The sequence below is a fragment of the Gallus gallus genome, chromosome 6, assembly GCF_016699485.2.
Source record: "Gallus gallus isolate bGalGal1 chromosome 6, bGalGal1.mat.broiler.GRCg7b, whole genome shotgun sequence".
Classification (NCBI taxonomy): domain Eukaryota; kingdom Metazoa; phylum Chordata; class Aves; order Galliformes; family Phasianidae; genus Gallus; species Gallus gallus.
In genome coordinates this window covers 17,293,263-17,320,705 of record NC_052537.1, presented here as the reverse complement: position 1 = coordinate 17,320,705, position 27,443 = coordinate 17,293,263, and the positions used below count along the sequence as shown (strand labels likewise).

The 27,443-nt window shown below is 47.9% G+C and overlaps 1 protein-coding gene across 4 annotated transcripts in view; it reads right to left on the bottom strand.

The window, feature by feature from the left end:
* LOC423752 overlaps positions 1 to 27,225 on the bottom strand; it is a 29,272-nt gene extending 2,047 nt beyond the window's left edge. Inside the window, exons 1-8 of one of the 4 annotated variants that reach the window (XM_015288524.4) lie at positions 27,056 to 27,225; positions 17,390 to 18,243; positions 11,443 to 11,604; positions 8,453 to 8,639; positions 7,320 to 7,471; positions 6,070 to 6,096; positions 4,467 to 4,585; positions 382 to 515 (exon numbers count right to left, since the gene is read on the bottom strand). In XM_015288524.4, the coding sequence (XP_015144010.2) occupies positions 410 to 515; positions 4,467 to 4,585; positions 6,070 to 6,096; positions 7,320 to 7,471; positions 8,453 to 8,639; positions 11,443 to 11,604; positions 17,390 to 18,243; positions 27,056 to 27,104 (1,656 nt within the window). In that variant the 5' untranslated portion in view covers positions 27,105 to 27,225 and the 3' untranslated portion in view covers positions 382 to 409. Of the gene's footprint in view, positions 1 to 381; positions 516 to 4,466; positions 4,586 to 6,069; positions 6,097 to 7,319; positions 7,472 to 8,452; positions 8,640 to 11,442; positions 11,605 to 17,389; positions 18,244 to 26,915; positions 26,971 to 27,055 lie in introns of those variants that run through there. The other 3 variants (XM_430091.8, XM_040702792.2, XM_015288525.4) reach the window with 3 other exon arrangements.
* Positions 27,226 to 27,443: the final 218 nt, after the last annotated feature.

Sequence of the window (27,443 nt, the reverse complement as noted above, 5' to 3'; positions counted from 1 at the left end):
TCACGGGCAGATTTTTTCCCAATATATGTTTGGTTTGCTATTTGGGAGTATTTGACTAACTGCAGATAACTGGACTTGCTGCTGCATTTCTTTGTGCATTGAAAGTAACACAGAATGCCTGTGTGATGCAGGCCATGTGGCTATAATTGCCTTAAATTAACTGTTCATCTCTTTTGGTTTTGGTAAGAGGAGGGGGCAGAGTGTGTCTATTAACTCGAAGGTATACGGGCCAGTCTTCAGCTGGCATAAATCCACATAATTTGAGCTTCATGAATCTGCTGTGTACCTGCTGGAACATGTCTGGATGAGGGAACAGAACTGCATAATTTCTATGCTAAGTGGAGAAAAGAAAACCAATGCAAGATGTGCAGTTTTACTTACTTTACCTTGTCCCCTTTAACTTGGCTTATCAGAAAGGCCATATGTTTTCATTCTTTGTATTTTGCCCCAGAACAATCATGGAGTTCCTCTCAGTTCTCTCAGCTTTCCTCAGCTCCGAAGATGTATTATCTGGCCTTAATAAAAAGAGAAATACGATTGAAGTTTACAGCAGTCAGCACACATGATGGTGTTTTTAGCACTAATATGCTGTGTATGCGTACCCATCATCCAAACAGCACCCAGCACTGCTTCCCCTTGCCAGCCTGGAATTCCAGGGCAGATGCTGGCCTAATACTTGTGGCAGCATCCAAAAGAGACCCAAAACACTACAAAATGCATCACTCAGCGTGATGTTGCAAAGGGGGAGGGAGAGATTGGTGGGTCACTGTCACAGGGGTTAAACACTTTTGGCCTCCAGTAGGAAGCGAGGAATGGGAAAGAACAGGACTAAGCTTGCTGCTTAGGCTGCCTCCAGCATTGTTGTTGTCTTTCCTTATTTATTGCTTCCCACTGCAGTAAGTGCAGTGCATCCTGTTTGGTTGTAATGGCTCACGTCTCCAGGACTTGGGGAGGAGAAATGTTTTGGAACGCTTTGTAAGAACAGTTGCTGTTTGAGAAGGAGAAGCTGTGCATTGTGTGTTGTGGGTTTTTTTTTAATGCAACATTTCAAAGCAATTCAAATGTATAACAAATGGCTCATTGCTATCTTTGATTTGAAAAACTTCGCATCAAAGCACGACTGATGTGATGCTGACTTCTATTTTCTAGGTACTGATTTTTTTTTTCTTTCTAAATGTTGTAGGATTTCTGTTTCATTAATTCTTAAGTCTTTTGCAGTGAAATGGCTCAATTTATGCCTTGATGCTTTAGTTCTTTGGCTGCCTCTGCTCCCCTGGGAGTAACTTTCCCTGTGAAGAGTGCTGCTCAGGACTGGGCCTACAAGCTTTGGGAGATGGGATTTCAGCCTTTGTATGAGGCTGCTCTGCTCAGGGGTTTTGGCATATTGGTGTTGTAGTGTACTTCCTAGCTTACTTCACCCTAACCGCCAAGTAGCTGTCATACAGATGTAAGCTTTCGGTGGCCGTCAGATCGAAACTAACGTCCTTGCCCATGAAAGATATCATAACTTGAGGTTAGCTCAAGCCCACGCAGGTACCTTAGAGCTGCAACTCCTGTAGATAAATGGGTGGATGTGTCTGAACAGGAGTGCCAGGCTGGGACTATCTGAAGTTTCCCACATTAGAGCCTGCCCTAGGAAGGGACTGCAGATAGCATCAGTAAAGCTCCTGAGCTCAGTAGCTTTCATGAAGATGGCTGGGACTGCTTCTCAGCTGCAGTCAGGGCAAGCAGTGGGGGACTAAAAGTCTCCCGCATACAAAAACGGTGCTGGGGAAAATAAGGGAAAAATATCTCAGAGGCACTTAAGGGCTCCTGCTTGTTCCTGGGTTTCTGGGAGCTGGTAGTAATGCCAATCTAGCCGGAGGCAATTCTACGTGTACTTTATAATTTCAGATGGAGTGGCAGTAAATTTTTCAAGGTGGGCTCCTGCTGAACTTACAGCCCAGCTGGATTCTCCCCAGTCGTGTCAGTCTGCAATTATTTATGCAGGGCAAATATTTGACCTTCTGATGCCAGACTGTCACTTGAGAACAGTCTTTTGTCACTGAAACCAGTCACAGTGCAAAGACAGAGAGTTCTTTTCTTAGGGGTCATTTGAGCTGCAAGTAAGTTCATCGCTCTTTGCAGAGGGTACATTCTGCAAGGATCGGAGAGAGAAATCTACTTTTCTGCTATGTGTCAGGCTCAGGTCCGTGTGCTGTTACATTCATAACTCCATGACCAGGTTATCCATCAGCCTCTTCTGGCCCTCTGAGCAAAACAGACTTTGCAGGAGTGAAAGTGCTACTAGGAAATGGAAGACGCAATGAAAACCTGTGCCTGGTTGGAACAACATATGACAAACCACTGAGTCTTGTGCCAGTGTTTTTACCTTGGCAGGCTCAGCATCTCCTGCTGGAAGAACCAAGTTCTCTCAGTACTATGAGAATTCTTTTGTGGACTTTTTAAATGAGGGGGAAAAAAAAAACAGACAAAAGAAAAACAAAGCCACCGCCCTGAAGCAGATCATTCATCATAAACAGTGGGAGCATGAAAGGCAATTTGCTTTGACCTAGTTACAAAAACAAAAACAAACAGACTTTCTCTAATTGCCTGAATGACTCAAGTGGGCCTGGGTGTCAAAAGCAACAAATCTGTGCCTTCTTCAGAGCTATATGTTAACGTGGGACACCGGGCTCCAGCTTGCTCCAGTTCAAGACCTTGGGAGATGTCTTTGTGCCCAAGGAAGCCTGGGTAAGCAAAAGCCAGCCAATTCTGTGTGCCTGTATGCACAAACAGGATCAGGTGCCAGGACAAACATGTTTCATAAACTGTAACAAAGACAGTGGCTTTAAATGCCAGTGTTTACGTTGCCAAGAGCTGCAGGCAAAAGTGAGACTTTTTGCTTGTCATTATGGTACTGCTGCAGGCAGGGCCTGGCTTTCTGTCCAGCAGCGTTTGCAGAGCTGCCGCTGACTTACTGAGGCTCAGAGTTTTATTTTAAATGAGCCTGAGAGTAGCTAGGTACCTAAAATGCCCTAAGAGCAACGTGCCCAGCTTTCTAAGCACCAGCAAAAAGCCCAACATCAATGCATTGCTATTGCAGGATGTGTGCTAGAGAGGGTGAGAGCCATTACAGATAGGACAGGTGAACAGAGCTGGAAAGCAAGCAAAGAGTGGAGAGACTTCAGGGACATGGGTATGGGCGAGGGGTCTATGCCCGTATATTAGAGAAAGCCATTTATTTACCAGCTACGGGAAGCAGCCTGGGAAAATCAGCATGCCACATCTCTGGGGCTGCCCAGTTTCAGTCAGGTAAAAGTCATCCCTTTGGTATCTCATTCTGCGGCCTTTCTATGTGTTTTAGTTGTCCTATGTACATGCAAGAGTAGCTCTGTTAGGAGCTGTTGGGATGGCCTTTCAGTGGAAGAAAATGAATTTACTTAGCCTGTGATTCTCACCCAGGGAGTGCTGGCAGCATCCTCAGTGCTGCAGAGAAAAGGCTGTGGGGGGTGGCAAAGACAGCACTTTTCTGAAGCCCACATGGAGTCTCTTTTTTTTTTTTTCAGTTTTAGAGGGCAAGTTCACAAGAGTTTATATGTTTTCCCCAGCTGGTTCACTATCTATTTTAGATGGAACTGTTTGATCTCTTTCTGCTTGTGGTCCTTTCAGTGTCACAAACAATAGGAGGAAGCTTGCCTGTTACTGTGTGTTTGGGCCCCAGCTAAGCTTTTCCCAGCTGGAAAAATCAGTCCGTGAACTACAGAGAGTTTTCTCCAGCTGTAATTACAAGATTTCCAGTTCCCTTATGCATCTTGTAAGGTAGGTACAGGCTATCAGGGGGAACAATGGGACGTTCCTGAGTGGTTAAACAACTGCTGTTTCCCTACCCTCGCCCCTCTGAAAACCCAAGGAGGGTTTAAGCACATCCGAGCTGTTCCCCTCGAGGTTACCAAGACCTCAGCTGAAAAAACACAGGGAGGTGCCCAGCTCCACGTAATGCTCCTGCTTTGCTGAGATACCCAGACTCTTCCTGTTACCCGCTTATAGACACAAACACCACAAATCCACCAGACCAGCTGGGAGGACTTGGCAGGCATGCAGAGAGGATCTGTGCAGTGGGTGCTGTTACCACCTTGGATAGAGTGCTGCACACCACAGCTCAGACAGCAGGCTGTAGCCTGCCTGGCAAACTCACCTGAGGGACCAGCACAGATCTCTTAGTAGATGTAGTAGTTAGTCAGTGGAGTGGCCCTTGCTAGTGATGACTGGGTGGGCACCTCCTTAGGGACCCTAATGTTTTTGTTATTCTCACATAGGTAACATTGTCCATCTGGGATCTTAGAGCACCTGGGTAAAGGACTGTGCTGGCCAGGATGCTCTTATACAAGAAAGAAGGTAAGGAGGGTCCTTGCTCAGAAAAGTGTTCTCTAGTCACCACCAGCTCCACCAGCACTAAGTGAAACCCTCCTGCAGCTCCGCCTTACCTGTACAACTGTGGGCAGGACCTCTTCAGAGCAGCAGAGGACAGCCCCAGCCTGCTTTGGTTTCTCAGCCTTGTCTTCTTCACAAGATCTCTCATTCTCCCCCAAGCATGGCTCTCAGCCTAAGGAGCAAAAAGAAGCTGTAACTGGGACCAGAGGTTGATTGCTGGCTGGCAGACTTCATCTGGCCACCGCACAATACTTCGGGGTACTCTAGATTGGTGGGAAGAGGGGAGCTTCCCACTCAGAATACATCCCAAGATAAAGGGATGTATTCCTAGCAGAACTGATATAGGGCTGTGACTGCCACAGCTGTGCTGCTCACCAGTGCATACAGTGCTAACTGTTTTGAGCTGCTTTATTTTGGACGGATAGGAAGAGCCTTTAGTTCAACCTAGCACTTCTCTGGTGAGTGCTGAGTAGCTGCCTAAAGGCACGTTGCACCTCATTGTTTCACTGTGCTAAAGGAAAAGAGAAGTGGTTTGGTTTTCTACCCACTTACCTGCACCCATTGTGGGGGATTGGGGGGGGGGGGGGGTCTTTACATAGCAAACAACCCAAAAAAGTAGCTTGACTCTCTCTGCCTTTTTATTAGGCCAGGTGCATTGGTATCAGCCCTTTTCAAGGTGTCAACTTTTTGTGGCCCATGAATTAGAGGGCACCAAGCCTTTGTCTCCCTGTCACGTCCACAGGCTGCAGCTGTTGGGCGCTTCCATTTGAAATGCTAATAGTGATCAGGTCAGGGAGCCTCCTGAGGCCCTCCCTAATGTTTGCTGTCTTAGGATGAGCTCATTTAGACTTATTAACACAGAAGAAACAGGTATTAAAAATGTTCACTTTTTTTTTTCTACGTTGTTTTAAATTTCCTAAAGTAATGGCTGGAAAACCTTGGGAGCAGAGGGAAAAAGATCATGTCCAGGGGTAGAAATGTTGCTGACACCCATTTTGATGAAGTTCTTAGAATCACTGTCACATTCTGAGCCTTGTCCTGTGCTGCCATCCTACCGTGCCACCAGTGGAGCACATGCTCCAGCACAGCTCCGTGAGCCAGGGCCACCTTGGCAGCATGACCTGGCAGCTGCCAAAGTAGAACCTATTGCAGTAATTCTTGAAGCTCAGTTAAATTTCCACTTCAAAACTTTGGATGAGGTCATGGGCTCAGCTGAAAACTGCAGTGTTTTCTGTGCTATTGAATTAATTGCCTGTAAGTGAGACTGTTTACTCATGGAAATATCAAACCTTTGTGTTTCTTGCTAGGATTAATGTGTGCTGCTGCTGTTCTGAAGGCCTCAGCAGCTCTGCACTGTGGGAAGGCAGTCCCTGGCCGTGCCGGAGGTGTCCCAGAAGGGCCAGCACTGTTAATGCCACAAAGGCTGAGCAGTTGCCTGTTCCTGAAAGCTAGCTAGCCATTGCCTATTGTGGGAGTGGGAGAACAATGGAACAAATGCAGTAAGTCATAAAAATAGCATATGCGGTCTGTTACTTTGGCAGAAAACTTTGGGGGTCAGTGAACCACTTTTCCTATGTAAAATGCTGTGCGCTTTGGGAGCTCAGTCCATGGCAGTGCGGATACGAGCAAAATATATTCCACAAAGGCAGTACTTACCAAGCAGTTCTTGCTGGTGTCCAGACCCTAAAAGCAAAGAAAAATAGACTTATAATTACTGTGACAGTGAGACCGTCTCACGGCAGAGCTGGAAACAAACTGGACACTGTTCTCAGCTCTGCCCTGGACTTTACCCATAGCCTTGTCAAAGCCCTTTATCTCTTTGTGGTTCTGCCTTTTACATATGGATGATAATCCCTTCTTACTTTTTGCCTCTCTTTTTTATTCAGACTGCCAGTTTGCATACCTATTGCATCTGGAATGGTGTGGCAGGATTCCTATACAGCTCCTGCAGCTGTAGAAGGTAGAGGAGCATTACATGTCCAGAGTACCAAATACAGGAGTGACTATACCAAGGTGTGGTGTAGTGAGCCTGTGCTAGGATTCAGCTTAAGAAGTGTGGATCTCAGTTCCGCTGTGCTGTAAAGTAAGTAATCAGGGCTTCCCGTGCACTTAAAATTAATGTTCATACCCAGAACTTTGCTAGGCACAAGTCACAGCACTGAGCACCTTTCAGGATGTGTCCTTGGCAGTGTTTATGGAGTTCATGCAAATGTTTGCAACCAATTTGCAACTTTACGTGGAAATTTCATGAGAAAGTCTTTCCCGTGAGAGACTTACTCCTTCCTCCTTCCTGTGGGGCTGGGAATACTCTGATTAGAGCCTCTGCAGTGGTATTTCAGCACTTCTGATCCCCCTTGGAACAGCAAAGTGCTGAGGCAGCCACAAACAATGGGAGAGAGAGGGAGAGGAAAAGCGTTTGTCGCAGCTTCCTTAGAATTCAGTGATAGGGCTTCCCTGAGACAAGCTTTGAGGGCTGATGTATTACACTGATATGCTGCCAGTCTGGCAGTAAGCTACAGGCTGACCCACTGAAATTGTTATATGCAGTAATGAACATGTGCTTGCTTTAACCTCGCTGGCAGCAGTAGTGAAGGTGCTCAGACTGACGTCATGCATCAAACTCTCTGGAGTTGGTAAGGGCTAGAGCTCATGCTGCCGTCTGCAGTGCTCCTTTACCTCACTCTAGGTACCTGCTCTGTGCCCTTCTTGCCATGTTAGCATATTGTCTTTATTTGAAGTTGGGACCAGAAGCATACAGTGCGCCCTTGCCTGCATGCCCCGGCCCTGGTGGGAAGCAGACAGTGTGGGCTTGTTCTCTCAGTGCCTGACTTTGCATTTGCCTGAGCAGAACTCCCTGCTTCCCGCACAGATCCCACCCAGAGCCTGGCATCAGGTTTATAACTCACCTTTCTGGCTGCAGGATCCTTTGGTGGAAAAGCCTGTCTTTCAGCCACGCCACCACCTTCTCTGAACTCATTCTCCTTGTTCCTATTGTTCGACGACTTCCTGAGTGCTGCCATTGGATGGCTGTTTCCTGATTCTGGGTATCTCTCACTTCCTGCAATGAAATGCAAGGACTTATATTTCTGCTCACACTTCTCAGCAATGTCCTGCTAGGAAGGCCTGTGGACAGTGCTGCCAGCAACAGGGTGAGTCCTTTTAGGGCTTAATGACTGACCAAAACCTTTTTGTCTTCGTGCCATAACTTGGTGCAAGGAAGGTAAATGATCCAAGCTAGGGTCTAATGAGGGCAAACTTTCTGTTGGTGTCCTCGTGCTCTTATTTTCCTTTCAACCCTTCTGTGAAACTGCCAATAAAGAGAGTTTCTGAGTTTTGGCACTAGAGGGCCCAAAGGCCATTTACACAGTGACCCAGTTCTGCTAGAAGCTGTGTTGAAGTTCTGTGTTTCATAGGGTATAACAGGCAAACTGAACTTGAAGGTTTGAAATAAACTAATTAGGCTCATTTAGTGTGGTGGTTCACATATAACGTTTTATCTAGGCTTTGCAGCTGGCTTTACATGAGTAGACTGAGCCCAGTAATTCTCAGCCTTCTGGAAAAGTTGGTCTCTGGACCAAGCTTTGCAGCTGGGGCTTATTTCCTCTTGGTCTCCTGAGTATGTCATCCTCCAGGAATGTGTTCTGTGCCTGCGTGAGAGGGCAGGAGACTAATAGCAGGCATGAGGCTTCCCACCTTAGGTAAAACCATATCTTGGCTGGGAGGATTTTAAGGCCACATGGAGGAGCTATACTAATAGATTTGTTCAGGTTCCCAAAAGAGAAAGACATTTTGATAATATATTTGGCCCAACCTCTGTAGCCACAGCTACAGTGGGCAAGAAATCCCACTTCACACATGTGAAGGAGCAAGCGTTCAAGGTATTTCAAAATGCATCTTTTAATGGGACAAAACCTTAGTTGGGAAGCTGGTACCTTTCTCTGTTGCTATCTGCCTGTCCTAGGGAGAAAGATGTTTCTGGTCAGCTTGTCTCACCAAGAGGTGACAAATGGGAGGGCAGATTAGGGGCAGCCAAACTCACCACGGTAGCTGCTGAGCTTGTCGGTGTTTGCTCCTATTTCTGGGATGATGGAAAGATCAGAAGGGTTTCCAGTTTGAACCAAGAGGCTGTGAGGTCTGCTCCTCCCTGCTGAAAACGTCTTCACATCTTGGTACGAGTTGAGGAACACGCTGGCAGCTCCACAGGAGCAGTGCTGCATGAGGTACTCCTACACCAGACAAGAAGAAAGTATGCAGACTGTGAGGCTGCAGCAGCTTGAGGTAATGGGGCAGTGTGAAGGTGCAGACAGATTGCAAGCATTCCAGCCCTGGGATGCTCAGCCTTGTCCCAAGAGCTGTCAGGACCCAGATAAGTGATTTTACCTCCCCATAAGGCTGACCAGTCTAGAGTGGCAGTGCAGATATTTCATGGATTCATTAGTGTTTGACATGAACTGCTTCATGTTCAGCAACTTTTGGGGTTGTTTCCCAGAAGGACTTGAAGACAGTTTCTAAACAGAGAGCTGCTCAGCCAAGGCAGTTGTGTAAATAAACATCCATTATAACAGACTCACATTTTATGATAATGTTATTTGCTTTGGACCATGCACAGACAACAGTATCTTGTATTTTCATTGATGGGAGGCCATAACTTGCTAACGTGTTACCAAACATTCCCCATATGTGGTGCTTCTGCTGTAGCTGGTACAGTGGGAGAGGGAGACTTTCAACCTTGTGATTGATGGTCTTAATGTAACATCTCATTTGGATATGTTTCACGTGGCACTTTGCAGTACCTGTGCCTTCGGGGGTGGTTTGAAAAGCTGATGAAATATGTTGCTCTTTGCTCAGGGCACTGATGTTTCTTTGTAAAGCAAAGGATGTGAAGTAACCGTGTTCCCTACGCTCCTCAGTGTCAACTCTGTACAAAGCCCCTGAATAGGTGTGTCTGGGAGGTCTTTTGATAAGTACAGAGGTCAAGATGGTGAGATCTAATGGGATCGCAGTAAAGGCAGAGAAGGATACCTCCTCTTTATTAGGATCTGTGATTCTTCTGCCAAAAACTGTTTTGCATCTGTGCAGTGTTTTGCAAAACATTAACTGCTTCTCTGGGCAAGACATGTGTAGAAGAGTTTTGACAAGGGTTGCTCAAATGCCTGAAGTCTTCAAACATCCTATCTGGTAAAGGCTAGTCCTGTGAGTGAGCTACAGAATGCCATCAGCATTCTATGCATAAGCTTCCTAGTGCTTTGTGGAATAAATCCATACAGCTCTATCAGCTTCAGGAACCAGTATCAGCTGAATGCTTCTGGAAATGTCATCAGCCTCTGTGGGGTTGCCTCTACAGCTCTCGAGAGCAGTAATGGGAGCACATATACCATTCCCAGAAACATCTCCTAATAGCCCCCTAAGCCATTTCTATGCTGGGGGTTGTGGCTTTCCTGGGCATGGAAACTTTTGTGTTCACAGTCTGCTTTGAGAATGAATGATTTGGCAAAGTAGCCTTAAGATGCCCCCCAGAAAGTCATGCGGACATCAGCTGCTATGTCCCTTGACAAAAAGTGGTAGTAGTGTTTCTCTTCTATACAGAGGGCCTGTGGGACTGAAGAAGAAAATAACATAGAATTACTTGGATGTAGGAGATGCAGGCACCACAGGAGTACCTGGAGAGCATTCAGTTTTGTAGATTACATTGCAAGTGCTGAGTGTTACATCTGGGGGTGCAGTTCCCCACAGAATATCATGGGACACATGCAGGCAAGAAGGCTGTGTTGAGAGACTTTGGAAAATACTGTGAAGACCAGTGTCAAATATTTACATAAATGCACAGTGCCTTTCATTTTAATGGGGGCTGGAGGATGGGGCACATACACCAGATGATGATTTGACCCTGAATTTGCAGCTTATAAGGGTTGCTCTGGGCAATGACTCAGTTGTAGAGCTTCAGGAAACGTGCTAACAATTCCCAGGCTCTATGCAGGAGGCTGCATTCCTCTGAGTGTGAGAGATGAGTACATGGAAATGACGAGCCTCACTGCTCTGCAACCTGACTCACAACTTGGCTTCAGCTCTGAGAAGGAGCCGGTCACCTACTGCAGATCCAGTCCCAGCAGGTGGGAGAGCAGCACTGGGGGAGGAATGACGGTGTTGGCGGAATGAAAGACTCATCACAGCATGGTGGGAAGAAATAGCTGAGTGTGACAGACCCTTTGTGTTCCTTTGGGGGTGATAAAATAAATAAAAGGGGAGAAAGGAAAGGGAGGTGAAAAGGTGGAAAGCTGGTATGGTGGCCAAAGAAAAGGAACTGAGAATAAGGGGTGGCGTAGAGCTGAACAAAGTGTTCAGGGACTAAAAACATGCTGTGTAGGAGGAAGCTGAAATGACTTGAAAATTTAAGTCAAATTCCACAGCTAACTCTGGCTGATTTAAAAAAAAATTGAAAGAAAAGACAAATGGGAACACTAAGATGTTTCATGTCATCAATTCTTCCTTTGGCAGCTCAGCAGAGCAGAAAGGGAAAACAAGCATGGATGTTGGGTAGTGGTACCACCAATTCACTCTTCCATTGTGTCTATTTTGTGGGAAATTCTGGGATTTTGGCAACATGAAAATAGAAGGGAAAGAAAGAATTTGCAGTTCAAAACGTGTCATTGCTACAGAGGTCCATGAAAGTGTTTTGTTTTGATAACACTGTCAGAGGGAGATGCGTTCTTGGGGAGTTTTTGACTGCAGAGAAATGAAAGCTACCAGCAGAGCTGGCTGTGGCATGAGGTGAGGGGGCCCTTTTTAACTCAACAGAAGCAAACAAATGGCAGTTAGGACAGCTGGGAAACAAAACTGGATAAGAAGGGAAATCTAAGCCCACCCCAAGGGAAGCTAAGCCCACTTATGGAGGGCAAGGGCTCCCTAAAGAGCAGAGCACCCAGCCCAGGTGGTCAAGTAAAATTAGCAGTATCCCTCAGGTGGACTGGAGACTTCCCGTGTGGACCTTGAGTGTATTGTTTAATGAAAGATTCTATGGTGTCTGCTTACCTCTTTTATCTGGCTCATCTTCTGCTCTTTCTGTAAGCTGCAGACTTGCTTTTGGAGCCGCAGGTTGTGCTCCTGCAGCTGCCCAATCTTCTCAATCAGTTGGCAAATGTGTTCCAGGTATCCTAGGCCAGATCCCAGGGCTTTGCTGTTCCCTTGGTTCACCTGCAGTGACAAAACAGCTTGAGCCACAGATGGCAGAGCAACTCTTACTGGCTTCTGGGAGCTCAGCCTGCTCCTTGCAGCCGCATGCACCCGAACCAAGCTGTCAGAGTGAACAGCATCTTTCCACTTTAGTAGACCCCAGCTGCTACTTTCTCAGACATTAAGGAGGTCTGCAGGACCAAGCTTGCAGTACAGCTTTGTCAGGATATTCTGTAAGTGTGGCGCCAAATGGTCTTACAATGCTTTTACCAGAACACGGGCATGAATGATCAGTACTGGGGAGAAAAATTTCTATGCCGTGAGTTTTGCTGTGCTGCAGTTCTTTCAGGATGACGAGTTGCCCATTTGGAAACGTGTGCTTGCAGCTCAGTCTCTTTGGAGCTGAGACTCAAGGCACAGCAGCTGCCTGGGGACCAGGAGCTAGGAGGTGGTGTGATTTCTGCTGAAAAGAATTGCCTGTGTGCCGTCCGTGAGCAGACGTCTGCAGTGTTTGTGTGTCAGCAAAAGAGCACAGGCCATGAGCAGGCTGTACCGCTGCTCTCTTCCAGTCTGAGACCTGCAGCCTTTCCCCATGCCCAGCCTGCAGCCTCTGTCCCAGGGCTTCCCCTCGTGCAGGCAGGGCGCTGCCGGACGCGCTGCTCACAAGTGCACACAGCGGCTCGCTTCCACCATGGCGCTGCCTGCTGCTGTGCGTCTGATATCAGTAAGCCAAATAAGCCTCGATCTTTACAAAAGCGGCGCTCTAAGTTTACCTTACTTCAAGAAAAAAAAAGCTCCCTCTACAAAAGCAGGAAGCCTCCTCTGTCTCCTTTCCCACAACAATCTACGTTTTTGGGGAAATGCCAGCCTTAGGACTCTTCCTGTCTTTTCATTATGTCAGAAAGCTCATGGTGCGTTCAAAAATAATCAGCATTAGGATTTACTTCTTTTTAAACAAATGATGATACAATGTTGCTTATAAATAGGTGTTATTATGTCCAGATGTTTTTGTGTCTGAAGCTGGGACGGAGGTCATATTCAATGGTATGAAAACCCGCGGTGACTCCAAGCCCATCGGCCATTTGCCTTCATGAGTTCTGTGTCCCTCTCAGCAGCGCCTGGAGGAGCAGTGGCAGGAAAGAGGTCACCCAGCCCAAAAGAAAAGAGGGAAAAGAGGTAGAGCACTTGCTCCAGGCCGTGGGGAAAGGGGGTTCACCCCTGTGGAGGAACTAAACCACACTGGACATGATATGCTGGAGGATCCCATTCCACAGCCATCCCTCAGAGAGTGCTCAGGCCAGGTGCTTTGGGCTACTGAATAGCGAATTAATTTGTTTTGTTGCTGTGATTCCAGCAGGTGCAAATGATTGAGAAGGCAACCAACCAGGCAGAGCATGCAGTGCTTGCTCACCCCTGCAGGGCCAGTTATCTCAGTAGGTAGCAGACAAGAGTAAGAGCTTTGAAGGGAGCGCTGCACCTTTCGTGCCCTGCCACAAAGCCAATCTGTGGTAGGATTGTTCAGATATGGTGGGCATTCAGTACAGAAAGTTTGTGTAACTTGGCGGGTTGCCCCCAGAAATGTTTGCTCAGAGAGGGCCTCTCCAGGGACCCTTCCAGGACATTTTTTTCCATGGACTGGAAACATCTACACATCCCTCACTATCTTCTGGCTGTGCTGTGTGCAGTACTGAACCTGCTCTGTCACGTATTGGTATAAATATTTCCCTCTCAGCACCTATCAGAGTTTTATGCTTGAATTTGTGGGGGAGCAACCACAGGAAAACTGCAAACATTTTCCAGGAGGAGTCCCTTTCTGTCTGTCCTCCCAGATGAAGCTTCCCAAAACATTCATCTCACGGGGCTGAAATGTTTCCCATTCCCCACTGGGGATTGCTAAATAGTACTGGGACAAAAGCCATGTACCTATTTTTGGGTGCATAAAACCTGTGTTTCTGAAGATAAAGGTGCAGAGGATCAGGTAGAACTTACAGATTAGAAGGTTAAAGTTTGAATAGGAAAGTAAATACATAATGTATAAATAGTGCCAGCTTTTGCTTTCGGGCATGTCAGACTGAAAGAGACCCTCAGAAAGAAGAAAAGGATGCTGAGGCCTCAGCCCCAACGTGCTGAGTTGCTTCCATTAACAATTTGACCCTGCGGAGTGAAGGGAAACTGGAGTGAGATCTCTGCCCTTGGGAGTGCTCACCTGACTGGGTTTTGGGAATGGGTTTTTAGCATGTGTAGCACTGCTCGGTTAGCAATAAATCCTCACAGTTCTGCTGGCTCATGAATTCCTTGGGAAGCCTAAAAATACAGGATCAATGCCTGCACTGGGAACTCCAGCTCTTATCTAGAGCTCTCTGGTCAATATTTTGGCTGGTGTAAAATCACGCTTTTCCTCCAAAGACGCCGGGGTCACTCTATCTTATTGCACTACTGAGGTATGAAGGCCAGTGGGAGCTGCAAGACAGACAGCTGTTTACCAGGTTCTTCGCTTTCTCCCGCGAATGATTTTGAGTAGAACAGTGCTCTACCCTTCCAGAAATCCCCATCCACTCTCCTCCACCCCATCAGCATGGCGAGCAACAATGGAGCCTGGGGACTGTACAAGGGCAAAGGAGTGTAATCACACACTGCACATCGTGGGCTTGGAGCGACTGATTGGTGACGCCATAGGCAGAGCGGGAAACATTTGTCAGTGGGAGCTGACAGCACCCTGAGGCTTGTGAATAACAGGAAAGTGAGGGATCATGCTGTATATTTCTGATCACTCCACCCTGATGTCCACGAGTGGTTGTGCTGCTGATAGCTTCTGGTTTCCTGCGCGCGGCACGCACAGGCTACGGGCAGAGCATCACAGCTTGCCCTATCCTTCCCCTCAACCCTGCTCCTCTCCACTGACAAGTAGTTTGACTTCTCTGGACAAGGATAATTAGTGCTGCGTGATTAATGGGCTTTTTTTTTCATTTAATGACGACAACGTTCCCTCCCTCTCTCTTCTTGTAGGGGCCTGGGCTGTCTTTAAATGTAAACTTTACAGAGTGAGGAAGTGTTTGCAAAGCAAAAGCATCAAAAGCTAAGTATCTTCAAACTGACCCAAAACATTTAATTTGGCTTAAAAGGAAATGCTTTTATTTAGGCTTCAAAGTTCTTTCTCTTGTTGTTTAACAGCTTCCAGCCTCTTTCATCTTTTTAAATGTAGGCAAATTTCAAAATAACGCCAGTTCAAAATAGAAGATCAGAAAGCTTTGTTTAAGAAATGCCAGACTGAAATGATGTGATGTATATTTTCAACCAAAACCATTCACCAAATGAATCCAAGCATCAAAACATTTGGTCCTTTCCAGTCTCTCTTTTCCAGCACTTTCCCTCACGTTTCTCAGAAGCAGACTCGGCAACGAGGCTGGAGGACATCAAGTCCTCATCCGGTGCTGCATCCTTGCTTGGTGGTAAGCTCAGAGCCATTGGCATTACCGCAGCCAACTGGGCTGGGGAAACTCCGAGTGAATTATTAGGAATTAATTGGAAGGGGCATGTTATTTGCCAAGCAGAGTGGGAATACCATGTACTGGCCTGCTGTCTTTCAGATGATACTGTGTTTCCAGAGATGTCAGGCCTGGCATAGTCTCAGGGTCACAGACAAGAGGTTGGCTCCTAAGTCGTGTTTCAGACAGTTGACAGGAACATGTGAAAACCCCAGTGAGCATGGAGCAGGACCTCAGCTGGGGTGAACCAAGCTGCATCCATCAGTTGTACAGATAGATGACCGTCTGGATCACACACTGTCCTGCCTGCACTGCATGACAGTGAGGACAGGACAACACTGTGCAGATTTAGTGAGGGCACAAAGCTCTGTCGTTGCTGTCCTCGTGCTCCGAGGTTCAAACTACAGCAGCAGCCCTGGTCTGTTGTTGCCCCAGCCAGCCTGGGCACTGCTGGCATCCCAGCAGTTAGCAGAGTGCTGCTCCTGAGATAGAGCAGCCTGGAGGTGCTCTGTGACGGGGGGCAGGCTTCCCTGGTGTCCAGGTCACAGCTGTATTTGTACAGCTCCAAAAACAAACACAGAGAAGTGCTCTGGGGCACAGGGCTTTAGCACTCAGCCAGTGAGGATATTAAAAAGGAGGGGAGATAAGCCACCAAGAGCTTCATTTCCTCTTCAGCCTCTTTCTAATTTATTCTCTTGTTTATTTAAATGCTCTGCTTTGGGAAACTGAGGCTCGGCTTCACAAAGGATTTAAAGGAATTTCATGGGCAGTCAAAGCTGTCAGACAAGATCAAGCTGGCTACAAACCCTCCAGAGTGACAGAGAATTTAGGTAACTTCACAAAAAGTCTCCTTGTATTCAAAGTCTGCTACTCCAATCCTTTCTGAACTCCCAGCCAAAAGGCCAGGCCGCTGTCTGGGAACCATCAAAGTCACTCGCCTTGCAAAAATGCATGAGGTGGCTCAGGTGAGGAAAAAGACACTCCATTTGATCGTGATTTGCTTGTGCTGCCCAGACGTGAATATTAAGGGCAGTGGGCCTGACCTGTGGGGCCATCTCTGACCTTCCTCACTGCCTGGGGAGAGGATAGCCGACTGATGAGTCTGTGCCTGGGCAGGGAGGTGATGGTGAAATATGCCTGTTACGTGCACAGCACGTGTCTCTTGGCTCCCTCCTGCCGCCCTTTTCCCATTCATCACTGTTACCCAAATGGGAAGGCACGCGTGGGCGCACCATGGTAACACAGCCCCACATTCTGATGATATAGGCAGCATCCCCAGGCTTGGTGTGCGATGTGGGGTGACTGCCTTTCTGGAGCCTCCAACAGGTACTGCTCTTGGGGTCCAGCTATGCAGAATTACTTTTTAAAGGGGTCCAAGCACCTTGTGCCTTCTGGAAAAACCCCAATATGTACCGTTTGGTGTCCCTCTGCACTTAGCCTGCCCTCTCCTTTCCTTCTGCCTACGGGGCTCTCTGTTCTGGCTCTCACCCAGGTATTAACTCGCAGTGAAACCTTTTTGTCATTAGCTCCTGGAAGCCACCATGGCAGGCAGATTCACAGTCTGTCAGTGTGTCTGTGTGGGCTCCAGGCAAAGCTCTAGCCTGAGCACTTGCCAGCGTTCAGTGTGGAGCAGGTGCTCAGGCAGCTTTGTATTCTCCTGTTCATTGCACAGCGTAGCCAGCAATGGGAAAAGAGTGAGTTTGGAGTAGAACAAGCTGCTGAAAAAACCACTTCTTTGCAATGAAGTCCATCTCTGAACATAGGAATTTCCACCACAGCTGTTCTAGTGAAGTAAAATGGGAGCTCCCAGCAAAGATTTGGATTTGTGCATTAATTTGCTGTTCACTCACTGTTTGAGAACTGGCTCTTGAGCCAGCTCCAGGCCTAAGTAGAACAAACTGCCCCTCAGACAAGTTCTTTCCAAACTTTGGAGCCCCAACAGCCAGCCAGTTGTTGCCAGGCACAGGAATAACCTGACCTTGAGACCGTGTTCCACTCCCACCCCAACTCAGAGGTATCAGAGGTGGTGTGGCTCTGCAGGATTACTTACTTCACAGTTTTCATATGAAGAGCAGACATAAGTATATCCTCTAATATAAAGCTTTTTGAAACATCAGAACCTTACTGTCAGTCACTATTATTTAGATGTTGTACATGAATTACATCAGAATTTCAGTGCTAAGAAAAGAACTCTTAAAAATCAACTGCCATGATTTGCTGTCAGGAGGGATTTTCTAATTCAAATGAGCCATAATTTGTTATAGACAGCAGAACTGAGACCTTTACTGAGATACTTAGACAGACCTAGGTGCCTTTCTTACCTCGCTCAGTCTACAGCATTCATTCATGTATTCATCCAGACTGTCACTTGTGGGATACTTCTTCAGCTGATGTTCGTGGAACTGAAGGTCTTGCGTGCTGCCAAAGGTCTCTGTGTAATTGTCAGCAATTGTCTTTGGCTCCTCTATGGGAACTGGGGTGGGAACAGTGCTCTCCGTGGGGGGGTTCGTCTCTGGGGATGGTTCTTTTTCCAGAGGTTGCCTTTCACTCTGGTCAAAACGTTCATCAGGACTTTCTCCTTCCTGAGGAACACTGAAGTCTTCAAGGGAAGGTGTGGGAACCTGCACAACGTCTGACTCCTGGCTATAGAGCTCAGCTTGCTTTTCACTCTCCGCACCTTGGTGGCCCACCTTCCTGGCACGCTCTTTACATGCTCTCATTATCAGGTGGTCAATTTCTGGAGAAGATGAGGTGCTAAGCACACCTGAGTCACAAAACGAGTCTCTGCTGTGAAGCACAAAGCTCTTCTCTGAACCCGTTGGCGTTGAGGGAGAGTTGGCCCCGCTTGGCAGTTCAACTCCTGAGTCCTCAGATTCAAATTTGGAGAACCTGTGAAGGCGGCACTTGGACTCAAAGCTGCTGAGGTCAGGCAGTGTGGCTACATAATCTGCGCCTGCTGGGGCTTCTGCATAGTCTGTGTCTGCTGTTGTGGTTGTGGCATTTGGATTTCCCTGGCAGTCCCGTGGGAGGTTCGTGCTGGGGAGATGGGGCTCCTCAGTACAGGCTGCATCAGCAGGAGCCTCTGGTACTAGCCCTGGGTTCTGAATTCCTTCATTGCTCAATATCTTCATATGCGTTAGCACTACTTTGTCCTCGGCAGGTGGACTCTTCTTACCTGCATAAAGGAAAACAAGCAGAAGGTCACAAGAGACTGCAAACTCAGTCTAATCTATAGCCCATTGCCTGAGGAATGTGAATGGAAAGCTGTCTGCAGTAATATTGTAGAAGGGGGCAGCCCTGGTCTGGTTTGTTTTTCTTGAGCTATATACGGCCTTCTTGTAGACTTCGCTACAACAGAAGTATTGTGTTTCATAGACCTGAAGTCCTTCAGGGGGGTCATAAATGCACACGGAGTTCAGATTTAGTAGGTAGGTAGAAAACATTGCATGTAGTCAGATGAATTTTTTTGTCATTAAGGGCAAACAGACGCAGGGAAGCACAAGATAGACATTAATTTCCTGATTAAATGTATTCTGAAGCAGCAGGATAAAAGAAAAAGGACAAAATCAAATCTATTTCTGCAGATTTGAGCGAATTTCAGGTTGCAACGGGTGATTTGCAAACTGTTTGGTTAGCAGTGCTCTGCACACATACAGATAATGAAAAGCAAGTACTGATAGGAAAAGTAAATGAGGCACTGTAGATCTTTCTCACTCTCTGTATGGTGTTAGCTCTGAAGTCATTTCTAAATGAACTCTTTCCTTCCTTATAAAGAGAAAGGATGTGGGAGTAGCTTTGTTCGTTAGTTTTTGCACGTGAACAAAGAGGACCTATTTTCACGTTGTGATTATCTCATGCAGTGATGTGGATGAAGTGCAGAACAGTCTCTGGGTGAAAGGCTGATCTGCACGAGCTGAAAATCTGCCCCAGGTTTTCTTACTGCTTTTCTGGATCTCACATTTCATAGCGCAGACTTCTGCTTTTCTCTGGTGTCTGCTATGAGAGGTAGCATGAATAGTGCAGCACAAAACTTCAGTTTCTCTTATACTTTCTCCTTTATTACTTCGTGACCCAGGGCACCTCGGAGGGCTACCATGCACACACACTTGAGGACGTCTTACTTCCTCCTCCATTTCCTTTCATTCCCCTCTGTTGCTTTCCTTCCTTTCCACCAAGCCCACAGCTGCTTCAGACTGTGGCAGTCTGTAAGCAGGTAGAAGAGGTGGGGACCCCCAGCTGGAGGCAGCGAGGAGAGCTCTACCATGCAGCCCCCCTTCATTGCAACCCAGAAAAATCCCTGCTTCCAAAATAACCCATTTTCCAGCCTTCCCTCCTCCAGCTTGCTTTCTGCAGTGTCTGCAAACAAGGGAGAATTTTACTCATTAATGCCAGGCTAGCAATTATGTGAGTCAATTTCTACTTTATTTAAATGTTCCTTTTATTTGATCTTAAGAATTTCTCAGGACACAACTGAAACATGCCCTTCACTGCTCATAGGCAGCCACAGATTTAATATTTTATGTTGGATTTTCAAAAGGGCTGAGGGTGATGCAGAATTATATCTGATGGGATTTCTTTGGGACTTTCTATGGGTGTGTAGTGCTTTTAAGCCCATACAAAAGACCTTGTTTATCCAATACAGACTTGCACTCGCCTCCCTTGGCAGCATTCTCAGGCGTCTCTCCACTGCAAAGAGCTGCATTTGAGACAGCACCGGCCTGCCAGCCACACTACACCAGCACGTTGCTGTGATGGGCGACCGGAGAGAGACACTGCCCATGGAAAAGCTGCAGAAAGCTCATCAGGAGCTGCTGCGCTGGGCTGCGTAACAGGGCACCTCCTCTTGGGGTGATCATAGTGGACCCTGAGCTGAGTAAGTACAAACAGCAGCAGTAAGGGGGACCTTGGTGCCAGGACCTGGAGGGAGGTGCTGGAGCTGAGCCGTTACTGTTTCAGAGTGAAAAGCAACTGCTTGCTCAGCTGCCAGCACCTCTCTGCAGCCAGACGCAGGGCGTTGTGTCTGCTTGAAAAATAAAAGGTTTGCAGGCTCTTCGGATGCCATCATTGCCCTTTGTGGCACAACATTCACTAAGAGTCAAGAGTAAAGCATTTGCTGTGCTGTATTTTCTTTTTAAGAAGAAATAATGTAGCTGTCATTCCTGCCAGGAATTACCGTATGCAGTAGCAGACCATTCCCAGAGACGCTGACTGCCTTCCCTTATTAATCATGCCATGCTTTCATTTGGTTGGAGATCCTCTCACTGTCTTTCAATCTGCCCTTTTTTCTTGCTTAACCGGTTCACTGTGGCCTACACAAATATTTCTTTGTCTGTTATCAGGAAGCAGCATATTAACATGAGGTCTTGCTGCTTACAGATGTCAGATGCTATAATCCATATCATCTATGACTACGACGCAGCACCATGGGTACCACAAAGGTTTGGTGAGGGCAGAAGGAAATTAAAAAGAAATGAAACTCCTGACTCTCAATGAGAAGGTCCCCTGGATGCCACCAGCTCCAGAGCTGAGAAGGTTCTGCAGACAACACGGTGCCTTGCTTTCCCCATCCTGTGGCCCCTATAACACGAACCAGTTTCACAGCAGTTTCTTGTTTATCTGGTGTAGGCTGCAAACTATCGGTCCTGGCACTGACAGGTCCTGGTAACCACAGTGTTAGAACATTTCTGAGTTATGCTCCCAGGCCCTTGTGATGATGATGCAAAACGTTATCATCTCGTACCACGTGTTCAGAATGGATGCAAAGGATGGCTGGATTTTGCAAGACATTTAAGCAGCCGATCCCCATTCATTAAGTGATACTTTCCCATGGTCAGTGAGGTCATCTGTGCAACAGCGAAGACATCATCCATGATTAAGGCAGCAGCCTGAAACTCAAGTTCTTGCTTCACCTCTCTTAAGGAATAGTCTCCTTTATTAACTGGATTATGGAGTCTACCCCGTGGGCCTTCCAAGGTGTAGATTGTTTCTGCTACAGATCCTGAAAGAGGCATACAAAAATGCTGAGCTCTTTCAAACACCTTGCCTACAAACGCCAGAAAGGTGCAATTAAAGGTCACCTGTGCAACTGGGGGGAACTCAGCTGCTATAAATTAACCCATTAGCAGGGGGTCTTACTGAGGTTATGTCAGGTGCTTTGTGATGGGGGTCTTGATTGTAAGTGCTTTGTACAATAGCAAGCAGCAAACAACACAAAGCTGGGAAGGCGGCCTCCTGCTGGGTGTTGGTGGAGCGTGCTGCAGGGCTAGAGTTACAGAGCTGTGCAGCGCTTCTGAAAGAAGGTGTGAAGCACTTCAGAGAACAGAAGGACAGCATTAAGGCTGCTAAGATGAATTTACTTGTGCTGGAGGCCAGCCAGGTTTGATGCTGACTGCTCCCTGGGAAAACAGCCAAGGCTTCTTTTTGTTTTGTTTCCCTTTCCCTGGGTTGGTTTTCCACACCCCAGAAGGGGTGTGTGTAAGGTACCAGAAGATGCTGCTTTCAGACACCTGGCTGGGGTGGTAACACTATGGGGAATGGAGCTGTGCGTGCGCTTAGAAATGATGTGGCTTCCTACAGCACCCGTGGCAATGTTGCCAAAGCAGCACCCAGGCTAAATGTTGTCTCAAGTGAACTCGTGCTATTTGCTTAGTAGCCCTCTCAAGGGGTTATATGGCTCTGTAATTGCACCAGAGATAAACAGGATTCCCTGGGTTGTAATATAAGGCATTAGCTGACAGTGACTGATGAGGTATAACCTTGGGCAAGTTGCTGGGTTTCCTGCAGTGGAAGAGCTGGAGGATAAGGCTGCTTCCCACCTAATGAGGAGGTGGTAACAGCATACTACCTAATATCTGCAGGTAATTGGTAGGGAGAGAAAGGAACCGGGTGTATCTCAGCTAAATCTCTAGAATGTTATTTTCCTTTGTTTCCAAATCGCTTTCTAGGATACCCCTCTGGCAGGTAGCAAAGCCTGGCAGAGAAACTTAAATTCTCACATCTGCTGCTGTCCTGAGGCTTTCCTTTCCTTGGAGGTTGAAGTCCAAGTGCATTTTTCCTGTTTCATAGTAACCAGCAGCTGCCAGGGCACAGCATAGTACATTAATATAGACAATTCTGACCTAAGGAAGGAGGATGAGTGTCTAAGCATGAAAGTGCTTTCAAGCAGTTTCTTTATCCCAGGTAAGTTTCGTGCAAGAGAAACACAGAGTAATCCAAAACAAGGGCATTCCCAGCCCTGCCCAGACTGAACTCCTGCAAAATCCCCCACCTTTCTACTAAACAGCCTTTGTTTAAATCAGCATACTCCAAAGCATTTGAAGTCCAGGTCACATCTTTTCTCTTATGATCTGTGTATTGGCCTCTGATGTACTGACTCATTGAGTATTGCATCACAGCGTTATCTGGTGAATAGAAGGACTGGGGGTGGGAGAGGCATTAGAGTGCTGCCAGCGGCAGCATGGAGCTTCCTGAGGAGCTGGTGTTGTGCAAATGCAGTACTTGATACGGTGTTGCCCTGTGCTGCTCTCCTCCCTTATGGTCTGTGTCCATCAATCTTCTCAAAACGTTCATTCTGATTTGTGGACTGCTTGGCAAGGGGAGAATCAGTTTTAAATATGCACAAAGACTGATCTAGCTGGAGCCAAGCTTTCCTTATCTCAATTGGCCATTGTGTTGCAAGTGATAGCAGCGTGAGAGCCACCAGAGCCCTCTGTTTGGCCCCAGAAATGCTGCAAGGTTCACATGCACAGTGAACCCGACTGCTCCAGGTGGTGCTAGCAGTTATTGGGGTGGTAATCCCAGGCAGAAGCATGAGGTGAGCAGTCCTGAGATGCTCAGGTGCCTGTTCCTACTACATGACCCTTGTCATTCTCTGGACTCGTGCCCAGAAGGCTGGTACTCCCCAGCTTTAGTGTGCCACGGGAACAGAGCATTGGGAACAGAGAGCAACACCAATGGCTTGGGTTATTGGAGCAGCAAGGATTTTGCCCGACCACCCTTCCAAGGGAGGCTGAAGTCAAATCACACCACTGTGGCCTGAGCACAGGACAAAGATGTGCCTGTGAAACCCCATAGAAAGTTTTTTGGCACCATGCAGCTTGCATGGTCACCCATCTCTGGCTCCAGTTGTGCCAAAGGTTTGGTCCTGTGCTGTGCAGGGCAGGTCCTGTGATGGAGTTGGGTCTCCAAGTGCATTAAGAGGTGTTCACCCTATACCGGCTTGTAAAGAATCACAAGGCAGCAGTGATTAGTGAGCTGGAGTCACTCTCATGACCTAGAAGCAAAAGGCTGCCTCTCCCACTCAGCCCTTGCAATTCCCTCATTTTCCTTCCTTCCTTTACAAAAAAATCCTCGCTCTACTTCTGTTGCCTCTGTGTTTCCCCAGCACTGCTGGCTGCACAGCTCAGGTGGCATTTCCCTTTCACTGCAAAGAGTTTTTTTTCCTTGCCGATGATGAGGTCTCAATTTCCCAGCATTTAAGAGAAAAGGGTCACTTCCTTTCTGAAACAATAGGCATTTTTTGCTGCTGACTCTTCCACCATGTGTTCTGGGGTTTAGGTTGGGTTGTCACCTATTTCTCAGCGCTGGCCCTGGTGCAGGGTGCACAGGGGCTGTTACTTTTGTAGCTGGGCAGTGGTTGTCCCATATCTTGCACAGTCTCATGAGCGCAGAGGGCTGTTGCACAGATGAGCCCCCTGTGGTTTCCTATGCAGTTAAGACGATTCTGAGCCTGGGAAGTTCTGGGGAAGCTTATGGAGGTCTTCCGGTCTCAGTGTGCCAGTTACAGCCCCCGCTTACAAGGGCAGCCACTGTCAGAAGTGCTTTTTTTTTTCTGGGTTGGGGTGGGAGGGAGGAATGGGGTGAGAAGGGAGGGATTGTGACAGGAAAACTCATATTTGCAGAGGAATGCACTCCCATGCGGTAACTGAATGTTTGCATGATAGATCTGTTTCTCAGAATTCGCACTGATATTCATCAAGGGAACTGAAATGCATGCATGCATGCATGTATACAGCTGATTCGTTTGAAATGTTGAATGCAGAGGAAAAATTGTAACAAAGCTGAGATCTTGGACTGTCTTTGAACAGAAAGTTCTTGGATTGATCCAGAGTGCTCCCTGTCCTCACTGTCATTTGTGCGTGAAGTTCCTCTGGATTATAGTTTGCTAATACAATGTGAACAGAAACGTAATTCCTCTGGATGGTGGTTTGGTAATCTCATCAGACCTAAAAGGTTATAGATAACCCCAGAGCTGCAGTAGGTAATGACAATTCCATATAGAATAAATGCCGAGAGAAAGATAACAGGGTCAAGGACTCCGAGGAGGCATTCAGTGCTTTAATATGTATGTTTTAGTAGAGAAGGAGATAATTATAGCTGTTTTCAGGCATTTGAGTTGCAATGGGAGGGAGATGGATTGTTTACTGATGGATATAATTGGAAAACCATTTCCTCTTTAGTTTACCCAAGCAGAAAGGCCACTTGACACTTTTATTGCTTGCTTCTATTCATTCCAAGTGACCAGTGAAGTTTTTGAAGCAAAGCGACAGGTCTGATAGATGAGTGACCTTTGGCAGAAAGTCTTGGGGCACCGCAGGTCCCCACAAACCAGCTGCTTCATTGGGTGCTTGTATGGGCCAGCACCTGAGTTTGCTCCTAACACCAGCTAAAGAGCATCACCCCTTCATCACTGACTTTTGCATCCTTAGAGCTGTGACAACTGCCAGTATGTCCTGTGTCCCTTCATGTGGGAGTGCAACAGAGGGAGCACAGGCCAGAAATCCTTTACAGCAACATTTTGGATAATTCTTTTTACCTCTGTATTTCATGAGCAGACAAATCATGAACTGGTTGTCTAACATGCAGCATGCTAATGTGTCTGAGCAGAAAATGAAAACACCTTGGCAAAACTGCTTAATCTAGAAGCTCTTCCCTTGCCCATCTGATTTTCAGGCTACCTCGTATCATAAGGTATATTCAACAAGAAATGTGCAGGGAGACAGGAGGCCCTTTGCAGGGATGGAACTTGCTCCCCAGGGCTGACAGGTATGCAGTAATTCAGGTTTTATTGCCTATAATAAGCTTGGATAAACAGTTGTTCAATAGCTCTATGGAGTGAAGTCATTAAGACCCCAGTGCTTCTGCTAAAGTCAAAAGAACTCATGAATTATGTCAGAAGGGTCTCTGGGGCTATTAACCTGTTCTTCTGGGCAGTCATTGCTGTCCTCAGATAAAACCTTGGAGAGCTGCTTCGGCTCAAACAACGTAGCGGCAGACAGGCATAACTGTACTGAAGAGTATGTTGGAAATCTTTCATGGTGGCAATGAGGATGGTGAGGACTCCTTATTTTGTTGCTCCCCTTGGGGCTGGAGATCCAAGACTCATTAAGGTTGGGAAAGTCCACTAAGATCATCTAGTCCAATCATCAACCCACCCTGACCATGCCTACCAACCACATCCCTCAGTGCCACAGCTCCACGTTTCTTGAACACCTGCAGGGACAGTGACTCCATCACCTCCTTGGGCAGCCTGTGCCAGTGCACTGCCACTCTTTCTGAGAAGAAATCTTTCCTAATCTCCATCCTGAACCTCCCCTGAAATGATGATGAGGAGATGTGCGGACTTCTGCAGCTGCATTACACTGAACTTGCTGATATGAGGCCCTGCCACCTGTTACAACAGCCTTGTAAAAAAGGGAGTTGGATCCAGCCTATACCTCTGTTACTGAGCAGGACCTCTAAAAGTGTTGTTTGGTTTGTATTCAGCCTCTGGAACTGCATTTGGAATGCAACTTTGTAGTCCCTGCTGCAGAACTTGCAAGGAACAGCAAATTCTTGGCTCTTTCTGCATGGTGTTGGGACCCAAACCAGGATGCAAATAATACTTGATGTTTCTTTCCAGGTGACGTGATTAGGAAGTGCCCTCACTGTTCCTCTAGCTGAACCTCTTTTAATTCCTCCGTGCCCTGCGTGGTAAGTCTGTTCCCACTACCAGGGCCTCTGGCTATGGGCTTGCACACTGATCAGCTTTCTGCTAAAGCCAGCCCTCCGCATCGAGGTAATGCTCGCTGGCCCCAGAGCTCAGCGTGCAGGTGGGAGGTGAAGACCCCTGGCAGCAGAATCGCTCCAGCACAGCGTCTCACACGCCTTTACCATCCCACTGTTGTGCAGCACAATACACTGAAACCCTGGAAAAGCATTTGTAGCCACCTCTGGGCCAAGCAAATGGAACCCGTGTGGCGATGTTAGTGCAGACGAGAGTCACAGGCTATGTTTCCAGCTGAGGGGCACTCTGAGATGTGAAGGGGATACTGCTGCCTGGGCTCGCAGTCCCAAAGCCTGCTGAACTGCTGCAGGGATATAACGTACCCAACCACGCGTGCCCGAAACAAGCAGACTAAGAGCATACCAGCTTACGGAGTTACAGCCTCTCTGCCTGCCTCGCCTCGTCTGTACCGAGCAGAAGGGAGCGAGCAAAACCTCTCAGAGCCGCGATAATCCGCGTTGGATGGGGATGCGCCAACCCCGAAAGCGAGGGGATGCCCATCGCCGGCACGGCGGCAGGCACGCAGACCTGCTCTGCCTCACGTCCGTGCAGAGCCACAACAATACCCGCGGAGATAAAAGCTCACACAGCCTCTACAGATGCTAATCCCCTCTTTCACCGCAAGCGATTTGCCCCCGTGGCCCCGCAGACCGCTCAAGTCGGGGCTCTCCCGTCTCTCCTGCTCCCTCCCGAGCCCTTCCGCGCTTACGAGCCGAGCCTCTTTCAGAAGGGCTGCGAAGCGGGTCCCGCAGCGCTCTCCTTCCCGCAGCCCGGGCCGGCGGGGCCGCTCGATGCCGCCTTACCTGCGTGGGGACAGAGGCAGCCGGAGAGCAGCGAGCGCAGCATCGGGCCGGGAGCGGGGCGGGCCGGGCCGGGCAGCCCTAAGTACCCTTAGGGAAGGAGGAGCGGGGCCGGGGGTGTGCCGCAGGGCGGCCAGACTCACCTCTCTTCCAGGGCGCTCCCAGGGGAAAGCTCCGGTGCCAGGCGAACATCCCGGCGGCAGCGCGCCTCAGCGCCGGGGGGGCATCGCCGCCGGTCGCTCCCAGCGCTGCTGCGCGTCCCCCGGGCAGGGTTAGGGCATGGCGGGGCGCGGAGCTGCGCGGGCTGCGGAGCGGCGGGCGGGCGGCCAGCGGCGGCTTATAAAGGGAGCAGCCCTGAGGAATGCATCTCCCTCGGCTGATAAGCCGAGATGACTGGAGGGGTTTGAACTACCTTCGCAACCCCCAGAGGAGGGAGGGGGACGAACCTCCGGGAGAGCAGAAAAAGAAAAATATTTCAGCACTTGCATAATGTCAATAAACAACCCCCCTCTCAAGTGGCAGGAAAGGAAA